At 34.4% G+C, this 11,331-nt stretch overlaps 1 protein-coding gene across 2 annotated transcripts; it reads right to left on the reverse strand.

Moving 5' to 3' along the window:
- Positions 1-600: 600 nt before the first annotated feature.
- On the reverse strand, positions 601-8,182 carry LOC128220633 (D-beta-hydroxybutyrate dehydrogenase-like). Of its 2 annotated transcripts, XM_052929109.1 has the most exons (10): positions 8,112-8,182; positions 7,195-7,248; positions 6,861-7,019; positions 6,027-6,154; positions 4,813-4,935; positions 3,548-3,651; positions 3,129-3,201; positions 2,672-2,733; positions 1,209-1,262; positions 601-853 (listed from the first exon to the last, which is right to left on the reverse strand). In XM_052929109.1, the coding sequence occupies exons 3-10, from the start codon at positions 6,911-6,913 to the stop codon at positions 761-763; spliced, it is 690 nt and encodes a 229-aa protein (XP_052785069.1). In that variant the 5' UTR covers positions 6,914-7,019; positions 7,195-7,248; positions 8,112-8,182; the 3' UTR covers positions 601-760. The 2 variants fall into 2 exon arrangements, with proteins under 2 accessions (XP_052785069.1, XP_052785070.1); XM_052929110.1 differs by lacking the exon at positions 7,195-7,248 and having other exon boundaries at positions 8,112-8,177.
- Between the last annotated feature and the right edge of the window lie 3,149 nt (positions 8,183-11,331).

Below are 11,331 nucleotides of genomic sequence, written 5' to 3' on the forward strand. Positions count from 1 at the left end.
TAGCATTCAACAGGGATATTAGTCGGTAATTACTGACGTCTTTTGGATCTGACTACTTAAAAATCGCGCATACATGAGCCAGTTTCCACTGACTAGGTACCTTACCAGAACGAAGACCTTACTGCTGTTCCAAGTAGGTTAGTCTGTATAAGAATACACTGATATTCATCAACGCCAAAGCCATCTCCAAGCTACCTGTTTGCATATCCAAATTATGATAATGGCGTCCTTAAAGGTTGCATGTGTTCGACAAAACTAAACGTAGTTGTTGCAAGTTGTTGTTATGTAATTTTCATGCAATTTATCTTATGTTGCAAAAAAACGAGAATGAAATTCGACTTTAATGGATGAGAATGTATGAAAACATGAGAACGGTTTATAGAAAATGATTATTGACAGTACTGTAAAATTCAACGCTGTTTAAGACCCCTAGCACCGGCTTTGATGACGGTTTCCATTTTTTTAATAATTACAAAGACAAATTAAAATATCCCAAAGGACTAGAAAACAAATTATATCTTTGTTAACCAATTCATTTACCTCAAGTTGTATACTTTAATGGATGGAAAAACACCCTCGGAAAATACCATGCACCAGTCCGTTAATGACTATCTACATACAATAACATGATAATAAATACAGACATATGGTTTAAATAACATACTGTTTATTTATCAATATATTTTACTACACGGGAATATGGTCAATATTATATCCGTTGTAACGGGTGTGTTCTATCTAGTTGTGTATCCGGCGTTTTTTATCTAGCTGTGTATCCGCCGTCAATACTATGAGCTGATCCCGTTATACTTGCGGCCTCTTCGCTGCACAAGAACCCTACCAGAGCAGCGACCTATAATAATAATAATAATAATAATAATAATAATAATAATAATAATAATAATAAAAATAATAATAATAATACTTTACTACTACTACTACAACTACTACTACTAACTACTACTACTACTACTACTACTACTTATACTACTACTACTACTACTACTACTACTATACTAATTATAATAATAATAATTTGGAATGATCGTAGATGGACGATTACGTTCTTACAATGCCTACTTTTATATACGTTCTCCGACAGAAGGCTGTCATGTTTTGTGCCGGACTTTGTAACTTATAATTTCGTATTTTTTTTATAATTAGCTTGTAATTAATATATTAAAACTGTACAATAAGAAGGCGCTGACCTGCTCAACAGACACTGGCTTCTTGGTAGGATTGCTTCCAGCAAACCATTGGTCCTAGAAGATAATTAGTAATAAACAAAAGCAATACACACATGCCATTTTAAAATAAATATCATTTGACGAAACTCTGTTATGTAGAGTCGTCGTATTGCACAAATCATGAACAGGATAAACGGTGTATCTTTCAGTCTTATTTAATTCATTTCGTAGTCTTGTAGACTGTGAAAATTCTCATTATTATGAATAAACATGGACTATTCGTTTAGGCGTAGTAATACATCAACACAGTTTGCTCTGTTTTTTGGTCCTCGAAATTAACGTAATACTACCAACAGTGTAAAGTATATAGGCGTTATTTGTTGATTTCAGTGTAAGAGAGTATTTTATTTCCCGTAGAAAGGATTGGTCTATGTTCACGAGTGAAAAGAAACGACCGTTCATCGAAATCATCAAATGTTCTATTTCTTGTATCTTTTTCATTTATGCCCAAATTAATATATAACTCACAACCGGAGCATCTGGAGAAATTATTTAAATCATTTTATAACCACAAGTTAAAATAGTTCTCCAGCAATCTAATGGTTTTATCATTGCGTGCTGTTTCATTTAAGACATTGTTTTTATCAGTATTGAAGAGTTAGTCTTTACTTATTATTTTGACAATCTCGAAACAATATAGTTAAACTGCGCATGGATACAAGTGGTAGCCATGTGACAATATCTATATTTATTAGTGGGGTTGCTAAAAGGTCAACTGAACAAAACATTTCTCGATTAAATCATTTTCAGGATTTATCACTTTCAGAACAATATCATGGTGCAGTTGAAACTCGTTTGCCTGCTGGGATCACACAAGGCGGACACATATTACAAGATTACAATATAATTATATACGTTTCGTTGTAAACATTTGACGTGTTTCAGATAATGGATGATTTTTGTGTATTTATTGTTTCTTGTGTGTCTGTTGCCGGTATTTCAAAGTCCGACAGTTAGAAAATATAATACATGTGTAATTTTTCACCGAATTCATATTGAAGCTTTTCTTTTTGCGTTTCTAATAATACTGTACAATGCCCAAACGAGAGAAAGTTTTCGTGCAATTAGCTTTTTTATAACTTTTGAAATATAGGATTGCTATTTCCCTTATAAACGGTAAGTATTGTTTAGTTCCTTTTTATAATTAATACAAAAATAGATCTGTTTGAATATCAAATTACATTTTTGAACATTTATTTCCCGTTTGATTTGCTGTTAATCGAAGGGAAGTAATGACAATTGAATTAACAGTAATTCATAAATTTGTTATCTTATTTCATGATAAAATGCGATATTTCACAAAGCATGAACGAAATAGTATTACATAGTCCGACTTCTTTCAAAGTAAACAATAAGCCAATCTGTTTTGAGAAACAGATACAGACATTTTAGTGATGTAAATGATAATAGTCCGACAATCTTACCCTTGCTATCTCATAAGAGATTTGCTTTTCAGAGGCCATCTTCCCGATCTGAATTTTCAGCACTGTGAACAAAATGCTGATAATTATTTATTTTACAAACAATGCACATTTTCCTTTGGGCTTATTAGTACTGCGTTTTAATCCTGGATGTTATATTCGAATCATGTGGATTTTTGCAAAATCAGATTTGAATTAAACTCCATGATACATTACTGGTTTTAATTAAGGAATGAATTGCGGGATTGATGTCATTATCGGTGTATGAACGCAATTGGGCTGGTCAAAGTGTGTGGAGTCCGAAGGACTCCACGCGTACTTTGACCAGCCCAATTGCGTTCATATCCCCGATTATGCGTAATGTACATGTTTTGCAAGAAGCAAAGTCTTCACATGGAAGCATATTACTGATGCTATAAACATGCTTTTAAAACAAAGAATAGCTGAAACAATTACGTACGATCTGTCTCGACGAATCCAGGACAGATGGCGTTACACGTTACACCGTATTCCGCTCCTTCTAGCGCTGCGCCCTGTGTTTTTTTATTGATATAAGCTATTAATATATTCTTTTATGAAGCATACAGTAGGCGACTACTAATATCATGTCTGGAGTTTTCTGAATAATATTCTGTCAATAAAAGAAATTTGCAAATAAACATAAGAATATTCGGTGTGTTCAGAAACGGGTAAGCTCGTGGAGCTAAAATTAGTCGAGCATATCAAATAAATAGCTAATTAAGAGTGAAGCAAATTTATTACACAGAATACTAGAGAGGAATTTAGCAGATGTACTGATGAGGCACAAGTTTGTGTTACAAATACGACCTAAACTAAGTATGTTTTATGTAGTACAATAGCTAGCGTGTATGTACGTACCTTGGCTAGGGCAATGAGGCCCGACTTGGCACAGCCGTAGGGTACTTTACCAGGAGTACTAATGAGGCCCATCTGGGAGGACGTGTTCACAATACGACCCCAACCTGCAAAGCAATAACAGGTTGGCAAATAAATTAGTGATTTCCTAATGAATTTCCCCTGACCGTGCCAAGGCGGTAAATCGGAAATTCACAATTGACAATATAATGATGGGATGTTTTATGTTAATTATCTCCCTCCAGCATGGATTTGGGGCATCTAATCTATTTGGAATTAAATATAAAATAAAATGCATTTTGATTTTTTTTTTTGGATATTCTATTTTGGAAAACATACTAACTTCATGCCACCAAAACAAAATCTCAAAAGAAACTTTAATAAGAAAAGGCAGAACATATATTCATCATTATTCATTGAAATATGCATACAGCGCACGTGTGACCACGCTGACCAGTCGAAATTCGGCCAGTAAAAGCTGAACTGTAATCTAGGATAATAAACTTGAAAAACAAAACGTGCAAAATGTCATTTATCACAGCAAGCTGATCTAGACTATTTCGTTGTTGATACGTCAACACTTTCTAGCAAAAATAACATTAATTTTCAAGCCTTCGGTGGTCAGTATATGCATTCACCGCTAGTCAAAGTAACATTCTGTTTAGTGCTCAAACACCACCTTGGGCTGTCAGTGTCACCAAAGACATCATAAAAATAAAGTCTAGTGTTTCTCGCCTTAAAACGGTCAAAACATTATTTCTTCTACGAGCATAGAATTGAATGACTTGGACAGCAAGTGAATTTAATAGACAAACTAGTAGCTAATTTAGAAATTACCATCATCAGTTCTGCCAAGTTTGAAAAAAGCATTTACAAGGTTTTTGTAAATCATTACATGACACTCTATAATCTTTAGAAAGGCCAAAGAACACCAAAACAACCAATGACTGGATGCTGAGTTTTGTAGCCTGATCTTCTACGACATCCCGAAAATGACACCGCAACAACAAAAGAAGCGGAGGGCAAGGTCACCCATAGACCGAAACCTGTCCCAGCCACTTATGGAAAGGGTGCGAAACAGTTAAAGACGTACTAATCCAAAACGTCCTTGGTCTTTGACATGTGACAAACATATGCAAGATTGTCCATGGCGGAGAGGGACAGAATACCAACACACAAAAACACCCAAGAAATATTTGCATAAGTGGACAAATTCCCCATATACGAATAACTATGATATGTGTTTGCTATATATATTTCATAGATACCTTTTTTCTTCATGAGCGGTAATGCCCATTTTGTGAGCATGAAGGAGGATGTAAGGTGCACGGCTATCATGCGATGCCACAACTCCATGGAACAGTCCTCTAGTAGACAGACCTCGTTAAAACCTTATATAAACGACAGTTTTCAAATGAGTGTATGTCAAAGAACTGAAAATACGATTGAAACTACTGGAACAAGCCAGGTAACTCGTTTGATACGTTTTTCAAATCTTAAAATAGATATTGCTCAAATATATTAAAATCCCCGATATACAATCTAGGAAATTCGACGCAAACAATGTTATGTACGTTTAACGAATAATAAAAATAAATTATGCAAACATGAACGACACAGAAAACATATTCATGCTAAAATGTATGAAAATAATAGTACGATTTTGCTACTTAAAGGGACCGTCTCACGTATGATAAAATAGTGAAAAAAAAGAGAAAATTGTCGAAAACTGATATAAACTTGGCATCGATGTGTACAATGCATTGAAACTTACTAACTGAAGTACCACATAGTTTACAATTTATTTAAGTTTAGCAGTTATTTCGTATTTTTCCATTAAAACAGATTACTGGGTATGTCTACCAGGTAGAATTCATTCCTTATGCGTGATTGGCTAGTCGGTGTTATCACATGATATTACCGAGGTAGGTGTATAGCTTAATTATGTCACCCGATTAGAACAAGCCTTTCTAGCGCAGTGAGTAAGACGCTGGACCACAATTTTGGCGACGCGGGTTCGAACCCGGTCTCCGAAACAATTTATTTTTACATTTTGGTATTTTTTTACAATTATGATATCAAAGCGTAACACATTCTATTTGATAATTGTCCTGAGATTTGTTACAGAAAAAACTTTTTTTGGTGCCAATCTGTGACACAGTCCCTTTAAGCTATAAGGTTTAACCCATTAGTCGTTTAGAAACTACGAGTATTTAATTATACAATATATGTCGTACTTAATTTATGTTTAGTTCTTAGATATTAATCTATGAGCATACACGAGCCATCTACAGAACTATTTTGTTTAAAATATTTAAATTTGCCCTCTAAAAGCACTCAATTTCCGCAATATATATGCAATGTTGCCAGATCAAAACTAGAGGCAGAAAAGATGTTTGTCAATGTACATAGCAACAGTTTTGATTCAAGCAATGCATGGCTAGTCCCTGTATTGTGTATATATGCTTGTATTGTTTTTTACCTGCATTGTTAATGAGGATATCGATGCCCTCCGGGTAGAGCTTGAGAACTTCCATGCACATGGCGTCTATTTCATCTTCCTTCAAGAAATTGGCACCCGCAAACGAGATCTTGCAATCGTTATGTTGGCTAATAATGGAAATGTTTATATATATTTCGGTTGTACATATATATTGTAGAGGGAAAAATAGTTCAATTTGAATATCAAAAGCTTGTTGTGATTATTTGTGATACAGAAAAATACCATCGACTAATTAGATTTCCTGATATTTGTCCATTTCTAAAAAAATGTAGTTTTTTATACACAATATAAATGGACCTGTAATACGTGTCTTAGCAATGAGTTGTTCGTTTCTGTTGTTAACAACAAACTTTAAAAAACAACAACATTTATTTACTAACAGTTTTACAAAAAGAATATTTCAAATAAGAAATATGAAAATGTAAATACTTGGATAAAGAATAATGCCCAAAATATTACAAAATATCATTTCTGATCCTGGTTTTTTAATGTCCACATACTTCAAATTTCATAACTATTCCCACAAAAGGTTGAAATGTAGTCCTCACAATAATTTACTTTATTATAAAACGTCTATACATAGAACAAATAGAAAATTCTAGAAATATTATAGGAAAATGGATGGTATTAATCAATGTAGTTCACTTAACAATAAAACTAAATAATTGAACAATGAAACGTTGAATATCAAGCTTTAATATTGATTTGACAAAATAAAAAAAAAAACACACCTAAAACAAATATCATTAAATCGACAATTTGTAGTATTGTATGAAAAAGCGTTTTCGAAAAAAATGTAAAAATGAAATAGACCTTCTTAGTTCCGCAAGAGCATCATCGATGATGTTTTGGGGGTGCAAATCCATGAACTATGATGTCACATCCAGCCGAAGCAAGACGATGGGCGATTCCGAGGCCGATTCCGCTCGTAGATCCTGTTACCAAGGCGACGCGTTTTGTTTTTTCAGCCATCTTTAGAAATAAGTTACGGCATATATTTTGACATTCAACACTGGACAGACTGATATAACTTAGTTTAAATAAGGCAAATACGAAGTGAGTCACTATCCAAAAGAAGGCTGTTATAATTTGACCAGTTTTGTTTAAATAAACACGTAAATGATTCTAAAGCAAAGAGTATTCTTACCTTTAAACGATAAATTTGTACTCCCCTTTACACTCAGTGTAAGTTACTGTCGTTCTGTTATCACAAACATTGATAAACATTTAAATCAAGTTTAAATAAAATATGTATAATCACAGTCACATATAGAAGTCGCTGATTGCATTGGTGTAATTCAATTTTATCTTTCACTAGGTGTTCATATGTTAGTAATAAAGTAAGTAAGTATGTTTTATTACCTTGACATGTGTTATACAGATCGGTAAATGAAAGAAAGACAAAAGAAAAACACTCACCCCCATGGGTCTATGTCACCATTACATTAAGTTAGTCATACATGTGCAATTATTTGTATTTAGAGTTTTAATTTAATTTCCATGTCACCAGGTCTTTGTTATGTTTTGATATGTTTGATGTTGTTATTCTTGTCGAAAAATAGCTCATTAAGCTAATGTTTCTTGTAATATATACCCGACTTTAAATTAAAATTATTGTATCTTGTAATGCAAGACAACATGAAATACTTCCGAAGATGAAACCCAAAAAGTTACATTGCAAATAAAGTTAGACTATACTTGTAGAGAAATGTACTTGTTTTAATTTTATTTCGTGGTCACCAACTCTTTGTTATGTTTTGATATATGGTATAATATGTTAGTTATTCATGTCGGAAAAAAGCTCTTTGAGGTTATGTTTCTTGTTATCGCATACCCGACTTTAAATAAAGATTCTTGTATCCGGAGATGAAACCAAAAACGTCAGAATACAGGCTAAACCTCATTTTTTTATAACAGATCATTTCGACATTTACTATTGAACAAAATATAATTAACAAAAAGGAAAAAATAGATACTTATATGAGCACATCAGCTAAAACAAAAAATAAAATGTTATTTTAAAACAAAATATATAATTGATTCTGAAATAATAAGGATTCTTACTTCTTATACGAACTCTTTCGAAATTCCCTTTTCACGTTATGATAGTTAATGTCGTTTTGATATCACATAATGTGAATCAAGTTTAATTAATATATTATGTATAAACACGTTCCCATCAAAGTGTTAGAGTATATATCACACCGGCCGAACTCCGACAAGACATGGAGCGATGAGCTCAGTTAAGTGTAGTGGCATCCGTTGGTTCTATGAAACTACATAAAGTAACGATTAGATATCTCCGGCTACCTTGCCGTTTATTGGTATACTGAAAGTTTTCCGTGCTGGTAAAATATATGTGTGGTTGATGTGTGTGGGCGCTTAAGCCACATGGGACCGACCGTTTAACGTCCCTCCTGGAAAACGATTACTATTTTAATGTCGAGGCTGGTGATAAAACCTGTTACTCATTGATTAACAGTCAACTGATTTATTACTTGACCTAGATTCCGCCACGTGACCAAGTATTACGCTTACCCGCCGGATTCAGCGCCACATATTTGAATCATAGATCAATCACAGCCAGCATGAATCGAGTATGAACCTATCACTTTCCTGGTTGTTACTAACATTTTCATCACATGATCGAATAGATTTTTTGATATTTTTCTTTCAAAACAGGTATGTTTTATAAGTCATAATATTGGACTTTAATGGCCAAAAGATTCGCTCTATGTTCTTTCAATGGCATATATTTTATCACAAAAACAACATAAAACATGTCCACCCTGTAAATAACGTTAAAATTCACTCACGAATGTGTGGCTTTTTATTAAACGTAACGCTATTATGTTATTGAACAAATAGTTCTATTTTTGACGAAGTTGAGCTGGTGTGAACATTATCTTCTAACTAGTTTATCAAGTAGCTGGGGATATACTGAATATGGTATCTAGATAACGACAGAAATATTTTGACCTTATTTTGTCAAAAAAAAATTAAAGTGGAAAGAGACGATTTCTGTCAATTTTGGATACTCATGTATTTGAATTGACCTTTTTACATCGCATAAACATAAAAATCTTCACCTATTATCATATTTAAGGGGGTCACAATATTTACATTTTTGAAATTCCAATATATTTAGTTTCTTTCACTCAGTGCAATTGGTTTTAATGTTTCTTACGACCTTTAAAGAGCGGTTGTAACGTTTTCATACGCCAATTAACTATAATTTAAATCTATATAAACTTTGTGCGGTCTTTTTATCGATATCTTTGAATAACGTTTTTATTTTTATTTGGATAAAATGAAGTCATGCGTACATGTTTTATATTTCGTCGAAGTTGAGGCGTTGTGGTGATAGGTCATGCGCTTGCTTCAAATTCATTCATGTATGGAAACGTTTTAACCTGGACACCCGAATATTCACATCACGATTATTTAATTAGGTTCATTTACATGTATACGAGAAAAGTAGGATGAACAAATATTAGGCCATGGAGTCATGATAATACAAAACACAGCAAATTGTTCCACGAAAACATATCAATAAAACTGGGATTTCTAAACGATTATGACAAAAGCAATCTATTTATCCGATTAATTGAATTTTCAAGCGTTTCGTAGAATAGCGAAGAAAATATTGTCTTATACGGTACAGTATTATAAAGATTAGTTGTATGCACGAGGTTTTCGTGCAGGAAAAATATTGGATATTGTTCATTCTACCGGACGATTGCTTACAGTGCACATCAATTTTTTTCACTGTTATCGGCATGGCTTCTGAAAACGTGCTTTTGACGAGCATTGAAAAGCTAATTGACGATAAATTTTCGTCTTTTGAACAAAGAATTAATAGTACACAGAGGGATTTAAGTACGCAAATTCAACATTCTTTGTCAACCAGCAATAATTATGTGTTTAAGAAAAAAGGAAATAAGGCTCAGTTCAAGGCTAACGCGCAGTGGTTCAGGAGTATAAAGCGCACCCTCTCGCCGAAGATTCTGACGACGAAAAGAAAATATACAAAGCGCAGCTCAAGGCAGACTGCAAGATCCGAGAGGAGCGTCGGGTTCATTCTAGGCGTTTCAACCCGTATTCCACGGCTCCTTCTCCGCCAGTGTCGCAGTCACTTCGGGCTCCCAGGCGTCCAGGCGTTTGCTTCCAGTGCGGCAAGCCCGGGCATTGGCGTTGCAACCACACCGGGGCGGCCCAGGCAGCGGTGCCGGATAATACTAAACAGATAAGTAGCACTTTGGTTTGCTCTCTTAGCGCTGATGGCGAACATATATGTTCAAATACTGATTCAGCTTGTAAAAGCGTGCTAATTAGTGAAACAAGTTCAGGCAAAACAGTAAGTTCTGGTACTGAAACTCCAGCTGGTAGATTAAAATCCTGTTACGCACATTGGGCTCAGGCAGGAGCAAATGATCATGTTTTAGATGTTTTCCGAAACGGATATAAGATTCCATTCAAGGACATTCCAGATAGGGTCGTTTTGGGTAATAACAAATCTGCCAGGGACAACGTAAGTTTCGTTAATTCTGAAACAAGCAAGCTTTAAGCTAAGGAATGTATAAGTGAAGTGACAGACGTCCCGCACGTGGTGAACCCGCTTACGGTAGCTTATGGCAAAAATGGTAAAGCTCGTCTTGTATTGGATTGTAGACATATTAATCAGCATTTGTACAAATTAAAATTTTGCTTTGAAAATCAAGAAGTTGCAAAAACGATGTTAAAGAAAGGAGATTTTATTTTCACTTTTGATTTAAAGTCGGCTTACCACCATATCCAAATTTTTACAGAACATAGCAGATATCTGGGTTTTTCATGGCATTTTCAAGGAAAAGATCGTTACTTTGTTTACAATGTCTTAGCTTTCGGACTGAGCACAGCTGCGTATATTTTTTCCAAATGTTTGCCAGCTGTTGTTAGCAAATGGAGAGCCATGGGTTACAAGGTAATAATGTTTTTAGATGATGGTTTTGGAGGTGAACAACAGTTGGTAAGAGCGTTGCAGGCTAATGAGTATATACACTCGGATTCGGTAAACTTTGGTTTCTTGATAGCTGAAAAAATGTGACTGGGCTCCTTGTCAGACGCTTGTTTGGCTTGGTTATCGCTGGGATATAGAAAAAGGTGAGATTATGTTAACGGACGAAAGGCTCGAAAGAGCTTGGTTGTTTTAAACGAGATTATTAATCTTGTTGTCGCTGGAGGCGTTTTAATTCCTGCCCGTAGATTGGCACAATTAGTTGGCCTGATTGTCAATGAAAAGTGC

Source organism: Mya arenaria, chromosome 15 (assembly GCF_026914265.1).
Source record: "Mya arenaria isolate MELC-2E11 chromosome 15, ASM2691426v1".
In the NCBI taxonomy this organism is placed as follows: domain Eukaryota; kingdom Metazoa; phylum Mollusca; class Bivalvia; order Myida; family Myidae; genus Mya; species Mya arenaria.